The sequence below is a fragment of the Panthera uncia genome (assembly GCF_023721935.1).
Source record: "Panthera uncia isolate 11264 chromosome B3 unlocalized genomic scaffold, Puncia_PCG_1.0 HiC_scaffold_1, whole genome shotgun sequence".
In the NCBI taxonomy this organism is placed as follows: domain Eukaryota; kingdom Metazoa; phylum Chordata; class Mammalia; order Carnivora; family Felidae; genus Panthera; species Panthera uncia.
Window position 1 is genome coordinate 110,779,723 of NW_026057582.1, and position 19,316 is coordinate 110,799,038.

Genomic DNA, 19,316 nt, shown 5'->3' on the forward strand with positions numbered 1-19,316 from the left:
TACCGCCTGCCGGAGCCGGCCAGCCTGCCGGCCCTGCCCCCGCACGTGACGCCGCCGGAGAGAACGGCTGGCGCTTGCGCGGGCACGCCCCATTCGTCCGCCCCAGGCGGCCCCGCCCAAACTTTTCTTCCTCACCTTACGGCAGAGCTCGGAACGCTGCCTCGGATTCTCACTCTACTAGAGAGGAATGTCGCAAGGTTGGGGTAGAAAACTCTGAGTTTACGACTGTAGCTCTTGCTTTCCGGCCAATGCTGAGGTGCCTGAAGGCTGGTTGGGGTGGTGAGGCCCGAGGCAGGTAAGAAGCCGCCTCCCTACTTTGGTTGGTAAGGCGGTGTGTCCCGTCAGGGAGCTGCTTTGCGGCCCTAGCCGACTTAACGTGTCCTTGCCCCCTCCCCCGTTCTGGCGCAGGATTCTCAGCGCCGCCCCTCTTAGCCCCCGCCCCTTCCCACACACACGCCCTCTCCCCTCGCATTTCCCCGCCCCCGACCTCCGTTTCCTAGTCTCGCTTTCCATTCATTCCTCAGACTTTTTCACTGAGTGCTTTCTGGTGCTTTAGACTCCAGGAAGTCAGAAGCAAATGAAACCATTTCAGCTTTCTGAAGTGCTGTGTTACATGGGAGACTTTGAGAGAATCCGCAGTGGTAATAAAGTAAAATTATAATAGAAAAAAAAAAAAAAGGCACAGGGTCCTCTTTGAGCATAGAAGAGGGGCCCCTGCTTGTGTGGAACGACTTGGGGAAACCTTTTCCAAGGTGACCTTTTGGCCACTCTTGTGTTAAAAGGCCAGTGAGCAGTAGCTGGTCAGAGAAACATGAGACAAGCAGAGAGAATGACGGGCACAAAAGCCAATCATAGTATTGGCTGTTAAGAGTAAAAAGAGGAATAGAATATAGCTGGTGGAAGCTATGTAGATTACCCTTTAAAAAGAAGCATCATAGTAAGATTGTGAGAAAGTTAAGGGGCGAGAATGTGGGCCGCAAGAATGCTTTCTTTAAAGATGGGAGACTTAGGCATAGAAGTGGTCCACCGTGGAACCCGAAGTGGACAATTCATGGATAAGGGTGGCTGATTGATAGCTTCAGGAACACTAGTGGAACTCAACCTTGTATGCATGTTAGAATAACCTGAGAAGTTTAAAAAAAAAAAAAAAAATACTGTTGCTCCACCCAAGACCAATTGAATAAACCGGGATTAGGGCCCAGGCCATCAGTATTTTAAAAAAAAGTTTCTGAGGTGACTAACGCTGACGGTTGAGAACCAATAAAGGATGGGAAAGTAAGGAGGGGCAGGAAGTTGATGGTGTTGGCTCTGTAACATTAAGGTGGGAGTTATTTGATGAAAGAGTTGGGGCTGGAATGAGAAGCTTGAGCAGAGTGATGGAAGTTTTGGGTAACCACTCTGGGAAATGGGAAAAAAGATGTCATTTTTGCCTTTCCCTTCAACACAGTTACATCCCTCAATCTGAGGATGTAAAATGAAGTCCACCTCAGTTAGGGCTCTCTTTACTCTCCCTTTCCCTACCATCCAGCATTTATCAGCTGGGGATCCAACGTTAGGGCTGAATCAAGGGTATCTTTATTTATGTCCTCAAAAAAGATCAGCGCTAAGTCAATTTGAGATTCAAAGACTAACTTTACTCCCCTGGAAATTACTGCATACAGTGCCTTGCCAATTTAGAATCTGTCTTTTATTATTCATTTCATCAATCATTTAAGGAATAAGATATAAAGATAGTTAAGATATAGCCCTATTCAGGGGCACCTGGGTGGCTCAGTCGGTTGGGTGTCTGACTTCGGCTCAGGTCATGATCTCACGGTTTGTGAGTTTGACCCCCGCATCGGGCTCTGTGCTGACCGCTCAGAGCCTGGAGCCTGCTTTGGATTCTGTGCCTCCCTCTCTCTCTGCCCCTTCCCCTGCTCATGTCCTGTCCCTCCCTCTCTCTCAAAAATAAATAAACATTAAAAATTTTTAAAGATATAGCCCTATTAAGACCTCATAGTATTAGGGAAAACAAACCTTTAAAATGAATAATTCACTTGGCAAGCAGAGAGGTCTGTATAAGGCAATGCCAAAGCCAGTGAGTGCAAGGCTACTGACTATTAACTAGGGCTAATTCAAAAACCAGTCTATCTGCCTCCAGATAAAAGACAGTTACTGTTGTCTGGTATGACTAGGGCTTAATATGGAGAGTAGGGGTGGGGCAGAGATAAAGGCGATAAAGTGGGTGTGAATAGATTATGAAGAGCCTTGAATTCCATGCTAAAGTGTTTAGATAATCTATAAGCAATTAATAGGTATAAAAAACAAAGATAAAATAACCTTTTTTACACCACAGACTTCTTTGGCAGCCTGGCCTATGAACCCTATCTCAGAATAATATTTTTAAATATATAAAATAAAATGCATAGAAATAAAATCAATTTTATTGGAAGTTTTAAAATATTCAAACAACTGTATGATGTAGTTACATATGTGCTTCTTTATGCATTAAATAATATCTGGCAGCAGGCCTAATTATGTAATTTCAAAATAGTGATGCATATAAATTATATTTTGAGATACTCATAGTAACTTCAATGTGATATTAAAATATCATATTTCTATTGGTGACAAAGACATAGGGACTGCTAATACTGCTGTGGATTATTGCCTATACTTATTGAAGAAAATGCTAAATTTCAGCTAGAGATTATTAAAAATCCAGAATGCAATTTTTTTCCCAGTCCAAGTTCATGGAACCCTAATTCTAGCTGCATCCTGGCCCATGGACCCTAGATTTATAAAAAGCTGACTGTAATAGTTTTTTTAAACAAGAGCATGATAGATCACTTCTCTGCTTCAGAAAAATACTAGAGTAGTTTTCACTTCCCAGCCTCTCTGTGGAAGTAGGGAATTTTCTTCTCCTGGCTATTTTCTTCTCCTCTTATACGGTAGGGGCAGCAACCAGTACTAATTAATCCACTGTTGCCTAATAATTTGGGCCTGCAAGAGTACTGTACTTGTGCCTATGTATGTAGGAGCAGTACTAGGAAATAAATTGGGAAAGATAGGCTGGGGCTCTTTTTGTGGAAATCATTGAATGTCAAGATGTAATTTGTACTTAATTTGGTAGATAATGGAGAGATGTTAAAATCTTTGGAGTAGAATAATGTAATTATTAGAGTTCTGTTTGAAAAATTAATCTAGAAGTAATGTGTAGGTTGGATTGTCAGAAGATAGGAATGAAGAGACTAGACCAATAAATAATCTTTAACTAAATTTTGCTATAAAGTGATCTCTAAAGGGTCTGTTAAGTTACTTTGTTTCCCCAGTGTGACTGACCAGTCTAAAGAAACATAGATTGAACTAAATTACATACCTTTCTACAGAGATGTGCTTACCAGTGTGGAGGTCCATTAGCATTTTACATGTCAAGAGGCCAGCCCATTCTTTTGTATTATAAGTGATAATGTTAGTACTTTTGATAGGCAGTGGCTTTACCACATATATAGGTTCCCAGGTGTTGCTAAGGCCTTTCTTAGTTAAATTCCATCTACACGTGTTAAATCCTACATTTCTGACTTTTTAAGGTCAAGATTTCTGTCTCCTTGTCAATCCCTTAAACCTCTTGGATGAGTAAAATGCATTAGCAAACAAGAAGGAAGTCCTTGAAGCCCAGATAACCTGTCTCATTAGAAATTGATCAATACCAAACTATGTGAAATTTACTGCCCAAATTCCACCTAGTTCCCAACTTGTGTGCTTTTTTAAATATATTCAAAAAATTAATTATGGGGTCCAAATATTACTAATCCAAATAAGTAATGTGAAGTTAACTTTCTGAACCAGATTCTCTGAGAGACTACTTTCTTCAGCATGACTAGCTATATTGATCTTGTCCATCTAACTTTTGGCGAACATTTGGACAGCAATATGGTTTAACAGACTGAAAATCAAGTTTATGTAGAGGCTAAGGTTCATCTATCTGTCTCCTTTTTAGGGGAACCAGGAAACAGGTCTATCTGAAAGCAGAAAGAATACTGGAAAATTTTGAAGCTTTTTAAGAATTTTTATTACAAAAGATCTGGGAAATTTCCTTTCTCTGGCTTCTGATTAAGCGGCTACTACCCCTTCCACACCTTTATCTGTTATGAAAGCACCAAACACAGTCCTGATACTGAAAAAAATTGTCCCATTTACAATTATTATTTTTGAGCGTCTAGATTACAGGTTAAAAAACTTGAGGACTTCCTTCCCTTATGGCCAGTGAATAAATAAATACTCTCTCATAGTAGAGTGGTAGGTTCAAGTCCTCCATCAAAGCAATAGCTTGGAGATTTCTGACCTTAGTTGGCTCTAATTTTCTCACTACTATTTGTTGTAGCAACTTGATACTTTACATTAGCAGCTAAAATAAATAGTTGCTGGAAATGTTTAGCCCTACTTAATAGCATATAATTAAAATTTGGTTAGGTAGTTCACAAATATTTTGTATTAATTAACATTTAAAGACAAATTGCTAAGACAGAAAATTCTCTATGTGTTATTGGATCCCTTCAGATCCTGCTTTCCTATCAGCACAATACAGTAAAACATAAATTCATTATTTTTTTCATTCATTCATTATTTGTTGAACCCCTGAGTGGCTCAGTCAGTTAACCAAGCTGACTCTTGGTTTCAGCTCAGGTCATGATCTCTCAGCCTCATGGGTTCCAGCCCCAAGTCAGGCTCTGCACTAGCAGTTGTGGAGCCTGCTTGGGATTCTTTCTCTCGCTCTCTGCCCCTCCCCCACTTGCTCTATCTCTGAGCAATACATAAAAAAAACTTTTAAAAACTTTCATTGAGCCCCTACTATGTGCCAAGCACATTTTTGAAACTCATTAATTAGGAGTTTGTAATAACAATTTACCTCTTAACTATCTATGAAAAAAATACTTTACCAGGCTTTGAAATCTACAGGACAAATAAGATTAAAACTTGATGAGTTTTTCATATTCTTTCAAACTGTGTTTGCATATAGCTATTGTGTGCTGAACACAGTGGTTATTTATGAAATCAGGCAGATCATAACTTCAGCTTGATCACACCTTATTAGCTTTAATTTGTTTATACATATGATAAAATTCTGTCCACTCCTTCATAAAATGTTATCTTGCTCAAACCCCTCATTGAACCTATTGGCCTCCCTACACACTGTCTTTACAACCCCAGGTATTTCAAATTTTGCATTTGTACAAAGTCATTTCTCAGAAGATTTTAAGCAAAACACAGCTTAAGGAAAGGCTGGTGTTTACATCAAGTTCATAGTAAGGAAAAAAAATTGTAGTACAATTAGAAATGGAACTTTGAGTTAGAAACAGTAGACTGAAAATAAAATTATTTTCATGGTCAATGACATCTTAGCCATTGATAGCCATGCCTAGTAACAGAACAGTAAATAGAGAACCTTGGTGCTAGAAGAAATTCTAGAAAGTCTTCTAGTTTATCTTCCTGGCCCAAGGCAGGACCAAATGGAATTTATACTTAAAATACTTTAAAGTTAAGTATTCTGGTAGGAGAGTTAACAGGCATCATCATCATACCAAGTAGTTTTTCTACTTTGAGAGCTGAATTCCTCTATTTGTAAAATATTGATGTCAAGAGGAATATTGTTCAATTTATAAATAATTTATACAATTGAGAAATCTTCCTGTTTATAACAATTTTGTGTTTTTAGGAGTTTTTCAAAATGTATTTTACTTCTATATTTTATTCAGGAGAAACATTTATTAAATTTTCTCCAGTTTGTCAAGCACTAAAGAAACGGGGATGCATAAAATCTAATAATTTCTGCCCTCAAGAGGGATATATAAATCTTGATGGTAATTTTTACATTCTACTTTATACATATATTTAGGTTTAGGCTAGCATTAAAAGGAAACGTTTAATAGGGGGAAATTGAAACCAAGAAAAAAAGTTTGAACTTCCTTCCTGAAAATATTTCTGCTTATGCTGCCATGAAAAGCACATTTGGTCTTTGGATTTGATTCTTTTTGTGAAATTGCAAATGGAATCATACATTAGAAGTTGGACATAATCTAATTTTACATCTTTGTGTTTGAATATTTATAGAAGAGATATTAGACTTTCTTTGTTTTGTTTTTTCTTTTCTTTCCAGAGGACAGAAGAGACCAGTGAGTTGAAAGAACAGACATATTTTAGGTCAGTGTAAGAGTGGGAGATGGTATATCCTTTTTTTTCCTGAATGGAAACAGCTGTATTTATTGGTTATATGCTTATTATAAAAAGAAAGGGGAAAAATATAAAGCAAACAGTATTAAAAGGTAGAAGGAAAAAAGTGTTAAGAAGCATTAATAATTCTCTTTTTAAAACTATATTTAAACTTTGGCTATCATTCTTGATTTTTTTCGTGTATATTTTTCTTGTATAAATTTTTATATAAACTTCCTTTTCGTAGCATATCATAAACATATTTCCATGTCAATACATTGGTATCTACAACTTTATTTTTTAATGACTGAAAATATTTCATTGTATGAAAATCTATTATTTAATCAGTCCTCTTTTGAACTTTCAGATTGTTTCAGTAGTTCTTTTATAAATATTGCTGTGATGAACATCCTTCATAAATTTTTGCATACATCCTTAATATTTCCCTTAAGATAAATTTCTGAAAGTGTCATACCTTCACATAGACATTTCTTAAGAATTAAAATATAATGGCAAATTACCCTTCAAAAAGCTTGCATATGTTTATATACTCCTGTCAACAATGAGAATGCTTGTTTTTCCCATGGTCTCTCAGCAATGCTAGTTATTACCTGTTTTCCTCATCTTTGCTAATTTGATAGGTAAAAAATTAAATCTTGCTTTAACTTGATTTCCTTTGATTACTAGTAAAGTGTTGAGTATCTTTTCATGCATTTATTGGCCACATAAGTGTATTAAGCTCCATTTTCTTCTAATATTTTTGTTTCTTTTCTTAACATTTAAATGTTATTCCACTTAAAATATGAGTTCATATAAGGTATGAGGCGGAGATCTAACTTCTTTTTTTTTTTTTATCAAATGATTAACATGTTGCCTCACTGCCATTTATTAAGTAACTCAGCAAGCACGTCCCAAACTTCACTGCACAGCCAATAAGGTGTTAATAGATATTCTGTTTAAAAGGAAAAAAAAAGTGTCTCATGGTCAAATGAGTTTGGGGGAAAAAATAAGACCAAGAAAAGTTACATTTCCTTATTACAAAACTTCTAGCCTCTAATATGATTGTGTGCATTATGAACCTCCAATGAGGACTTTTAGGATGAAGCATTTCCCTAACTTATTTAACCATATAATCTTATTTTTTTTCTTTCAAGAAATACCTTTGAAATCTGTGGAGTTGTACTGTCCAAAATAGTAGCCAATAGCCACATGTAGATATTTAGATTTAAGTTTAATTAAAAATTAAATATTCAGTTCCACAGCCTTATGAGCCACATTTCAAGTGCTCAGTAGCCACATGTAGCAAGTGACTACTGTATTGGACATTGCCAATAAGGAACATTTCCATTATCATCAAAAGTACTATTGGACAGCACTCTTTTAGAACACAGTTCATTGAAACTGACTCCCAACCTATTGGTTTTCTACTGAACCAGCAGCTTCTTCCCTTACTTGTATCAGATTGGCTTCCATTGAATTGTAAATTTTCCCTTTAAGGTAGTTTTTATTACCTTTTATGTAATTACCTTGTTGTTTTTTACAACAAATATTCCAGTAATATACATTTTAAGGATTTCAAGATTAAGATGAAAAAGTAGTCTCTTCCTTTTGCTAAAATTAAGCCTTCGTTTAGGAATTGTTCTATACTATGAATTCAATATTAGCTTCATTTAGCTACAGAAGTTGGAAGATGTTATAAACTGTTACTGCAGGGTTTGTGTATACTGACAATACACAATTAACATCATTGCTCCACTCAGGTCGAGAGAACAATTTTCTCTGGAGTTAGCATTCACCCTTCTTCTGCCAAAGGTAAAGCACAGAGCAGAGTCATGCCCTAGCTAAATCTATCTTTGATGACTTTGTGGCCTTATAAAAAAGACAGATGTGCTTTATTTTCAAGAAATCTCTAAGGCCCATTATTACCACCCTAAATATAGGGAGCAGGGAAGACAACTCTTTTTGAGTCCGCTATATATGTCAGATGACATGCTGAGTGTTTTCACTCATGTTTTTATTTTGTGTAACAGTCTATGAGGCAGGTGTTATTATTACCTCATTTTACAGATGAGGAAAATGAGGCCCAGAAAGAGAATAAATAACTTGCCCAGATTCACACAGATAGGCAAGTGGCAAAGTAGAGCCTGGACCCAAAGCCTCCTAGCCCCAAAATGTAGAACTAAAATATATTTTGTAGAACTTTACAAATACAACTATGAGGAGGTTATTGTCTCCCCAGTTCACTCTTCAGTCTTCCTTACCATCCACCAAGGCCAAGTACATAGGTCTTCTTATTTCTGAAGGAGTTTACTATTAAGTGAAGAGGAGAAAAGACAAAACACAAAACCAAAGCAGAAAGGGGGATGTTACAAACAATGCAAATGTCTTAAGAGGACTTATTTCTCTTTTTACCCCTAATCTATATTTTCTGATTCCTTTTTTGAAATGTTTCATTCATCTGGCAAATATTTATTGTACCTCAGATGTGCCAAGCACAGTGCTCCCTGTATAGAAAGGAAATATCCCTAGGAGAGTTCTAGATGGTTCTTGGTTCTTTTGCTGGATCCCCTTCTGTCTCCTTTTCCCCCACCCCATTAGTAATGGGATCGTCATCCTTTATGGTCACCCTAACTAAAACCCACAGACAATTTCCTAATGATTCTCTTTTACCCAACTGTTCTCTAATCACTTATTGAGTCTCTGTCTACAATACCTTTCCTCCTTGCCTCCCCATTTCTACCATTTCCCCTGATTTAAGCCATTTCCTCCTACTTTCACTTTCAATAAAAATCTACTTGATCTCTTCCTCCAGTTGCTCTCCCTACCAATTAATCCTATGTACTATGGCTGAATTATTAAACTTCCTAAAGCACCAGCCTTGCCATTAATGGATTCCCATTTCCTCAGTATAAATTCCAAATTCTTTCACCTGGACTTCAGTCTGTTACCATTTAGCTTCTAATAATTTTCCTCTGACCTTCATCTGTACCCCTATTCCTACTTCATTCCAGCCAGACTGGAATGAGCCTCTAGGGGCACTTCCCTTGCCTCTCTTACCTTCTTAATGCCCTTCTCCATGCATCTAATTCTATATGCCTTTCAAGAGCCAGCTTTTATGCCACTTTTTCCTGGAAGTCTTTCCTGATCTCAAGTCTCCTTCCCTTTCTTAGCCAGAGGTGATTGTTCACTCTTCTGAATTCCCATACATTTTATTTCTGCCCCTTGTGGGTTTCTGATCTTATTGACTATAAGCCATCTTATACATCTTGGTATCTCCCACAACAGCTATTAGGTACTCAGTAGGTGCTTATTGAGTAAAAAGAATTGTATATTCACTATGTATTCATTATAACATAATAGGCTTATGCTCAGTCAGGGTAGGAACTATGACTATTTCATTCCCATTCTGTATTTTCAACCCCTAGCACAAAGGAAACACTCAGTAAACATTTGTTAAATGAAATACATCACAGTTATCAGTTATTGGGATATAAATTTCCTTGAGACACAATGATGTCTGGAAATACTACTTTATGTTATATTTTTTAAAATATTAGTTACCAATGTTTCTTCATTTTATATTGACAAATACTCCAGGATAAAGGTCATGTATTAATATTCTCACTTTACAGAAGAGGATACTGAGGCTTAAAGAAATTGAGTAGTTTATTTATGATCATACGGCCAATGAGTAACAGAATTGAGTCTAAAATTCAAGTCTTCAGATGCTAAGTTTAGAGTTTTTCTTCGCTAACAATGCTTTGGCCAAAGGCTCCTTTGGTTCCATTTGCTTTAGAATTGTTGGGGTTAAACTATTGCTACCATGCTGGGTGGAATAGACCTAGATCCTTGACTGACCCATTGTCTGGATGTTGGATATTTTCAAAATCAAACAGAACACTAAAACCATTTTCTGAGGGTGCCTGGGTGGCTCAGTCGGTTAAGCGTCCGACTTCAGCTCAGGTCATGATCTTACAGTTTGTGGGTTCAAGCCCCGTGTTGGGCTCTGTGCTGACACCTCAGAGCCTGGAGCCTGCTTCAGATGCCGTGTCTCCCTCTCTCTCTGCCCCTCCTCCACTTGTGCTGTTTCTGTCTCTCTCAAAAATAAATAATAAACCTTAAAAAAAAAAATTTAAGCCCTTAAAAAAAAAAGAACTATATATTCTGAAGGAAATCTTGGCCACTTATGTCACTCCTTCCAAGGTGAGATGCCTGTCTTTTCAGGAACTCTTCTCCTTGTAGGCTTCTATCCCTAGTTGGGTTGGCTATTAATATGTGGGTCTGATTTCAGTGTAGAGAGTAGGTCTCCAGGTATTTGCCAGGCAGTAAAATCTGGTACTCACCACTACATAGTATTCATTGAGAGCAGGTGGAAGAGATTGGGGGAGCTTTGCTTGATGCACAAGCAGTCATTCCATTTTCATATTAATTTACTCTTAAGTCACATCAGCAGCAAGCTGAGAACCTAGCCTCCATAGACTTGTTTTTACTAGACTGCTGTTAATTCATTTGCCATCAGACTGGATATGAAGGATCGTTATAAGAAACAACTTCATCTATCATAAGAATATTGAGGGACATTATTCATTATGATACACCTTGTCTTTTATGAAAATTGCTTGAAAAAAAACCTGCCTAACCTTAATACAAAGAATGCTTTTACCTCTCCTGAGCAATTGCTTTATTTTTACCTTACGGACATTGTGAATGTTTAACTTTATAGTCTCTGGTTAGCTGCCAAAAATCTTAGAGCCAAATTTGTGGCCCACCCATAACAAATGTGCTCTATGCCTCGTTAAACTTTGTTCCAGTCTCTAGTTTATGTCTCTCCTGAAGTTATTCTCTTTTCTCAAGAAAATCTTAAGATTTGGGGCACCTGGGTGGCTCAGTCGGTTAAACATCCAACTTCAGCTCAGGGCATGATCTTATGGTTCATGGGTTTGAGCCCTGCATCTGGCTGTGTGTTGACAGCTCAGAGCCTGGACCCTGCTTTGGATTCTGTGTCTCCTCTCTCTGCCCCTCCCCCACTTGCACTCTGTCTCTCAAAAATAAATGAACATTTTAAAAAAACCTTTTTTTAAAGAAAAGAAAATCTTAAGATATTTTCATTCGGGGGCGCCTGGGTGGCTCAGTCGGTTGTGTGGCCGACTTCAGCTCAGGTCATGATCTCACGGTCCGTGAGTTCAAGCCCTGTGTCGGGCTCTGTGCTGACAGCTCGGAGCCTGGAGCCTGTTTCGGATTCTGTGTCTCCCTCTCTCTGACCCTCCCCCGTTCATGCTCTGTCTCTCTCTCTGTCTCAAAAATAAATAAACGTTAAAAAAAAAAAAAGATATTTTCATTCGATCTTATGTTGTATATTTATATTAATATGTATGTGTATATACATATATTTCTCATAAACAGCCCTATATTGTTTCTGAAATAGTTCAGATTATTATATACTATATGCACATAAAACCATCTTTGGTGCTTCTTAATTACCTCACTTACTTTAGGGTCTTTTTTCTTGAGGGGTATATTTATTTTTTCTTACAGGTTTTTCAGACTTTTGATTACAGAAAAATGTCTGTGCCACAAAATTTTATTATTTTAGTAGTGTAATCAAATGGTAAAATACCTGGTCTGATGGCCAGAATTGATTATTAATGGCTAGAATTAATTGATTATTCTAGCCCAGTCTTTCACAGAAATGATATTATTATAATATGCTTTGTTTTATACTCTCAGTCTGCATGTGACCTTTTATTGCTTTGGATTTTTAGTGGTGTTGTAATGCTGTCAGGTCAATGCACAGCAGTTAACTCTCTCTGGCTTAAATATTATGTTATCTTGCACATTTATCAGACTTCTTGTCTTTGTCAGCACCTTACCTTCGGTGATCATGAGCATATTAATCTTATCATATACTTTGTGTTGCTGTACTCTAAGTCATGCTTTTGTTTGCAAAAGATAATATGAAGAGATATTTGCTTCCAAACTTCATTTGCTTTCACTGGTGTGGAGCGCTATGTAGATGTTCTGATCATCTTACTAATACCATTTAATTAATAATATAAATGCTATTGGAACAACATTTTATGTTCTTTTAATAACTTCAAGTAAAATTATTTGGCCTTTCTGCAACTCACTGAGGCATGTAAGCAGATATCTGCCCTTTTTACAGACAACAAAGCAAAGACAAAATCATTTAAATTTTGTGATAAAACTAGGGCTAGATCCAGGTCTCCTGATTCCTGTGCCTAACTACCTTTCAGTGATAAAAATTTCTAACTTATAAACATTACATAATCTTTATCTTACCCCTTGAAGTTAAAGATGAGAAATGGATGAGGAAAACTAGATCACTCATACTCAAAACCGAGCAGAATCAGGAATGATTTTCATTTGTAAAACTCATGATTTTCTGTTCTTGAAATGTTCTTTCATTTATCTTTTTTTCAAGTTTATTTATTTATTTTTGAAAGAGACAGAAAGCATAAGCAGGGAAAGGGCAGACAGAGAGAGGGAGACACAGAACCTGAAGCAGGCTCCAGGCTCTGAGCTCTTAGTGCAGGGTCCGACGCAGGGCTCAAACCCATGAACTATGAGATCGTGACCTGAGCCAAAGTTAGACGCTTAACCGACTGAGCCATCCAGGCACCCCTGTAGTTACTTTTTTTTTTTTTTTTAATTTTTTTTCAACGTTTTTTATTTATTTTTGGGACAGAGAGAGACAGAGCATGAACAGGGGAGGGTCAGAGAGAGAGGGAGACACAGAATCGGAAACAGGCTCCGGGCTATCAGCCCAGAGCCTGTCGCGGGGCTCGAACTCACAGACCGCGAGATCGTGACCTGGCTGAAGTCGGACGCTTAACCGACTGCGCCACCCAGGCGCCCCTGTAGTTCCTTTTAACTACAGCTCTAATCACTGTCACTTTCCATTATGGAATGAGGAAGCAATATTTTTATCTTATCTCAAAAATAAATGTTGAAATGGAAACTATTTCCCTTGTTAATAAGCAACATTTTTCTTCAGACTCTGAAAATTCACTTTAATGTAAAAATAACTTGCCATTGTTATCAAGCATATTCATTAAAGGACCAAATATAGGGTTAATGCTAGGAAGTTTGATAAATGTCTGTTATAATTTTAACCAATCTCTGCATTTAAAGAGGAAGATAAAAATTCATGCTTACTGTTTCAGCATGAAAATTTTCCAAAGTTTTCATTTTAACTAATTGTTAACACACAATCCAGAAGCTAGAGTCTGTTGAATGTTTACTCTCAGGCAGGCATTATTGCTAAAAACTTTACAATTGTATTTAATCTTTAAAAAAACCTGTAAGAGTAGCTACTATTTATGATCCCGATTTTACAGCAAGGTATCATATTCAGCAGTAAATATTATCTTCTGCCTCTCCTTCAGCTACTGGAATTTCTGATCAGCCCTGGTCAGGACAAGATGGACCCTGTAGTTTTGAGTTACATGGACAGTCTACTGCGGCAATCAGATGTCTCGCTGTTGGATCCTCCAAGCTGGCTCAATGACCATATTATTGGATTTGCCTTTGAGTACTTTGCCAACAGTCAGTTTCATGACTGCTCTGACCATGTCTGCTTCATCAGTCCCGAAGTTACCCAGTTCATCAAGTGCACTAGCAACCAAGCAGAGATTGCCTTGTTCCTTGAACCCCTAGACCTCCCCAACAAGAGAGTTGTATTTTTAGCCATCAATGATAATTCCAATGAGGCAGCTGGGGGAACCCATTGGAGTTTGTTGGTTTATGTCCAAGATAAAAATAGCTTTCTTCATTATGATTCCCATAGCAGAAGCAACTCAGTCCATGCAAAGCAGGTAGCAGAGAAACTGGAGGCTTTCTTAGGCAGAAAAGGAGACAAACTAGCCTTTGTGGAAGAGAGAGCCCCTGCTCAACAAAACAGCTATGACTGTGGGATGTATGTGATATGTAACACTGAGGCCTTGTGTCAGAACTTCTTTAGGCAACAGCCAGAATCACTACTGCAGCTACTCACTCCTACATACATCACAAAGAAAAGGGGGGAATGGAAAGATCTCATTGCCAGACTTGCCAAAAATTAACTATCAAAGAATATTTGCGGCTGTTGAAGTCTCCTCTTTCTGCCCATCCCCATCTATTGGATGGCTGTAATCTCAGTGCCTGAAGGAAGATGCCTGGTATCTTATTTTTCCCTGGAAGAATGTCATCTTCTGCATTATCCACATGGATCACTTTAACCCTAACTTGAGAGCAATATGCTCTGTGAAAATGTCTTGAAGTTATGCATCAAAACCTTAAAATCACGCTGTCTGAACATTTATTATTTCCCTTTTTGTCTCCCTTATTCCTATTGGCTTATTCAAAGGAAAAGCAGTGATCTTTAAAGAAACCAAGTGTATGTCATATCCAGAAGAATGCAAGAAGAACATTATAGAAGAATCAAAAACTTATTGCACAGCCCTGCATATTTAAAGAGATCAACTGGCTAGAAGCAGGTCAAGATCTAACCTAATTCAAGATCTAAATATTCTGAGGATCAGTTATTCAGTTCTGTGATACCTCTTCCATTCTCCATGCAGAGGCTTTCCCAGCTATCTTTGTAACCTTTGCAGATATTTGATAAAGATGATGTTAGCCCATCTTCCCCCACTCTATTCCTGGAATGTTTTAAGAAAGGGGGAATCTTTAACTTCATTAAAATAAATGGCCGTTGGACCTTTTAGTTTGCTCAGTGAATGGGTTGACTTGCTACTCTGCATTGATAACAGCTTTTCTTCACCTTGTCTGTTAGCCATGCAACACTCCTTCCTTTTATATCCAAAGTTCTGTGGTTTTAAAACTCATAGCCAATAACTTCCCAAGGTTGCCTGTTATTTCTAATAAATATTGCTGCTTTCTAATAGTCATAGTTTTTCCTTTCCTCTTTATCCATAATCTGGCAGAATTGTTTTCAACCATGGTGATTTCAGGACTATTATCATATCTGAAACTTGCAAACTGAAAGTTGGCTTGTTTTGTTTTTTTTTTACAGTTATAAGGCAGATAAAGTGAGCTTTCTCAACCCTTTCACTTAATTCAAAATGCAGACAATGTAATTTTTAAAATATGGAACCAAGAATAAAAAGAAATGCTATCCCTCCTAAATCATTGATGTGTTTTTTTCTGAGTTGTTTCAAATAATTAACAACCCGATATGTTGGGTACACACATTAATTCTATTCCTAATGAAAACTAGATTGCAGTGCTTACGAGACTTAAAAACCAAAGATTAGTTTCAGCTGTGAAATTTATTTCACCTCCCTCCCCAACCTAACCTTGCCCCCAGCCCTCATAGCCCAAAATAATCTCACCACTCAGTAACCACAAAGGCAGTAACTCCATTCTTTTTAGTCAGGGGAGTGGGGGGAAACCACAGTGTAAGTAATACAGGTTACATAGCAGGCCCAAGTGAACATGAGTTGAAACTGAAAGTCTGAGAAAGCTACAGAAAAAGTTTCCATTTCAAGTCAGTATGTTTTGGATAAAAAGGAGACCTAATGAAGATGGGAACAGGCAAAAAAAAAAAGATTAGGAACTGGCAATCAGCCATCGAGGTGAAATAGGGAAGGAAGGGGAGTAAGAGAAGTGACATGGAATGCTGAAGCCATGATTGTAGATAAAGATAAGAAGACAATATTATTTTAGTAACTGTTGACTTAGGTATCTAGTCTAGACTATGAAAAAGGCAAATGCTCTCTGGGAAAAGTTGTTTCTATAATGCAAAGTATGTCTGTTTAAATGTCAGATTGTCTCCCTCTTATAAGTTAATACATATGAGAGCAATCTTTCCTGACTCCCTAAAAGTCATACCAGAAATAAATTACATTTTGAACTAAACTAGTAAAGTCTTAAAAAAAAAATCTAAGGTCTCCTTTTCCAAATCAATAACGTGATTGGACTGTGCTACAAGTTAGTCTTCTATAAAACTTTTGAGTATGGCATTTTTAAGTATTAGCATTATAAGTGACAGGAGACTTTAAGAGTTGACTTGTAACATTTCACTAGATACTTTAATAGCCATAGGTCATGTACTTGCTTGACCATACACCATTGATGCTATGTGATACAAAATAGGGAAAAGATCTTTTGTGGTATTGTTTCCTTTTCTCAGAGTCAAAAGAATCCAGTCTGAAAAACGCAGCTTCAAAATATTCAAAAGGAAAGCAAGATTTTTAGAACTGGATTGAGCAATTGTTACACTGAACTTCCCTGCTTTCAAATACCCTGATGTATTGTTCCAAAAGTATATTCATACTTGTCCAACCCATGTCTCCTGGAATTTAGAAAAGTTACCACTTATAAACCCAGCTATAGATGGTGGTCAAAAATAAAAAATTATCAATGGGCTTTTTTTTTTTATTTGAGTATAGCTGACACATAATGTTACATTAGTTTTAGGTATACAGTGATAATAATATTAATACAGATTAATATTAATACAGATATTTAATACCGTTCAAATCATAAATATTTCTCCTCTATTGTTAGATGGCTGTTAAAGTTCCTAAACACTAGTCCTAACTGGATCAGAATAATGAAAAAACCACAAGTGGATTATATTTCTGATATAATCAGAATACCTTATTATTTTTACTATAAATTTTACTATCTCCATATTAACCATATGTTTTAATAATATATATTTCATTAAAATGACAAAGTAGAATTTCTTAGTCTTGGTTATCTACTGATACTGAAGTTTTTTTCTTCCATCACTTAAAATAGAAAAGGAGAAAATACAAAAATTTACATGCTGTGCTTATGGGAAAGAACATGTGTGTTTTAATCAAATTCAAGCCCCATCTGTTATAAATGTACAGCCTCAGGCAGGTTTAAGATTGAATAGCCTTGGGGTGCTTGGGTGGCTCAGTCTGGTAAGCAGCCAACTCTTGATTTCAACTCTTGAAATCAAGTCTTAGTGTGGAACCTGCTTGGGATACTCTCTTTCTCCCTCTGCCCCTCTCCCCCACTTGCACTCTTTCTCTCTCTCACTCTCTCTCACAAATAAACTTAAAAAAAAAAAAAGGTTAAGTAGCCTCATTTGCAAAATGAAAGTAGTAGTGTGTTTAAGCAAGTGCTATAAGGATTAAATATTATAGGTAAAGCATACAGTAGACACTAAAATAAACCTATTGCCATCTATCTCACTACCGAGTTCCATTTTAAGTCTAGCAACAAGTTCAAAAAATTAGTTGTTTTTTTAAGATTTTATTTAAGTAATCTCTACACCCAATGTGGGGCTCAAACTCACAACCCTGAGATTAAAGAGTCACACACTCCCACCAAATGAGCCAACCAGGTGCACCTGAAAACTTAGTTATATTGTAACTAAACAGCTGTATAAAAAATGGCCTGATAGTTAAAAACTTAGTCAAGGATTGTAAATGGCAACAACTAATCTTCCTATCACTTTATAATGTACAAGTTACTTTATGTTACTAGATATTATAATTATATAATCTCAATTGTCATGTTTTGCCAGGTATCATTATTCTAGTCATAGATAAGAAACAAACTCAGAGAAGTTCAGTCACATGATTGAGAGTGACCAGAACTCCTTACTTGAACATTTTGAGTAATCTCTCACTTTATACATTTCATAAATTCAGCTGGTATATTACAGACAGCAATATTGAGAAATTGTCATCTCAATTAACTGCTGGGTAGCAGAACCTATATAACTGGCTTTGCTTTATATGTTAGGTCATGTTTGGATCAGCTCCTGACATTGATCTACCGATCTAATGCATTTTAAAAGCCCTACATTGTACTTCCTTTCACATTCCATGCATATGAAAGATGGGAGGTAGAAAGAGAACAGCAGCCTTGGGTATCTCATAAAAAAGAGCTTAAAGGAATTTCATTTTATACAAGTAAAACTGAGCAAAGGGGCACCTGGGTGGCTCAGTCGGTTAAGCGTCCGACTTTGGCTCAGGTCATGATTTTGTGGTTTGTGAGTTTGAGCCCCGCATGGGGCTCTGTGCTGACAGCTCAGAGCCTGGAGCCTGCTTCTGATTCTGTCTCCCTCTCTCTCTGCCTCTCCCCCGCTTGTTCTCTGTCTCTCAAAAATGAATAAATGTAAACAAAATTTTTTTAAAAAACCAACAAATAAAACTAAGCAAAGATGGAGCACTCTGTATGCAAGTGGGGAAAATGAGACAAAAGAAATTCCACTAAGGAAAAATCTGGTGCTAAATGCACGTAAATGAAGTTTTCTTATGTAGGGAAAAGCTAACATGTCAGAGTGTCAAAGGAAATGGAAGCCAACTTCAGTGTCAGCAGTAGGAAGAGTTATCAGGAAACTAGAAAAAAATAATTAGATCCTGTGGTTTGTGCTAAAAGACAAGAGAGAAGGATTACTTTGTGCCTCTTTTCCTTCTAGATACCCAAACGAAGAAACCTGTTTGGAACCCTCTCCCCATGACACAAGCTGGGTCAAAGTTTTCTGCACTGGGCTGTGCTTCCCCAGCCAGCTCACACTCTGGCTCTCCGCTGCTGCCACCTCAGTCTACATTCCACAAGGCTGCAAAGCCCTTACCTCCTCCTTCACTCTGCAACTTCAGAAAGAAAACAGGAACTACCATGTACCCCTTCAACGTTCCTGACTCCAAATCTATGAACCTACCTGTATCTATACCACTTTTGAGCATTCTTCACTCCTATTGCGGTGACTCTCATAAGGAAAAGGCTAATCCCTTAACCTGTACACAGGACCTTGTGCAAACGGCACACACACACACACACCATCATCATCATCTCCACTCTTCTCTGCTGGCTACTTTCCAATAGCACCTGGATGTATAGATGTATTAAATCTCTCCATCTTTAAAAATAAATAAAAGCATAACCTCATGTCTCCCTCTAGATATTGACCTTTTGCTTTCCTCCTCTTTAACAGCCAAATCTAAAGTGTCACAATTTCTCACCTCCCTCCCACTTCTCAAACCACTTTAATCTAGATTCTGCTCCCACCACTGTACAAAAACTTCTCAATAAGATCACTTACGGTTCTTATTTGACTAGTCTTCCTAGCAACATTAAACCCTACTTTTCAAACCACTCTTCCTTTAATTGATGTGACACCTAGT

At 37.3% G+C, this 19,316-nt stretch overlaps 2 protein-coding genes across 3 annotated transcripts in view; one reads left to right on the forward strand and one right to left on the reverse strand.

Annotated features, from left to right (window-relative positions):
* The window catches only part of MYO9A (myosin IXA), a 283,325-nt gene extending 283,102 nt beyond the window's left edge, over nt 1-223 (reverse strand). The window contains exon 1 of the mRNA XM_049611861.1: nt 136-223. The gene's annotated coding sequence lies outside the window, so the exon portion shown is untranslated. The remainder of the gene's footprint in view (nt 1-135) is intronic.
* On the forward strand, nt 207-16,797 carry SENP8 (SUMO peptidase family member, NEDD8 specific). 2 transcript variants are annotated; one of them, XM_049611887.1, is made up of 3 exons: nt 207-295; nt 6,137-6,180; nt 13,596-16,797. In XM_049611887.1, the coding sequence occupies exon 3, from the start codon at nt 13,632-13,634 to the stop codon at nt 14,268-14,270; it is 639 nt and encodes a 212-aa protein (XP_049467844.1). In that variant the 5' UTR covers nt 207-295; nt 6,137-6,180; nt 13,596-13,631; the 3' UTR covers nt 14,271-16,797. The 2 variants fall into 2 exon arrangements, with proteins under 2 accessions (XP_049467844.1, XP_049467845.1); XM_049611888.1 differs by lacking the exon at nt 6,137-6,180.
* The last annotated feature ends 2,519 nt before the right edge of the window (nt 16,798-19,316 follow it).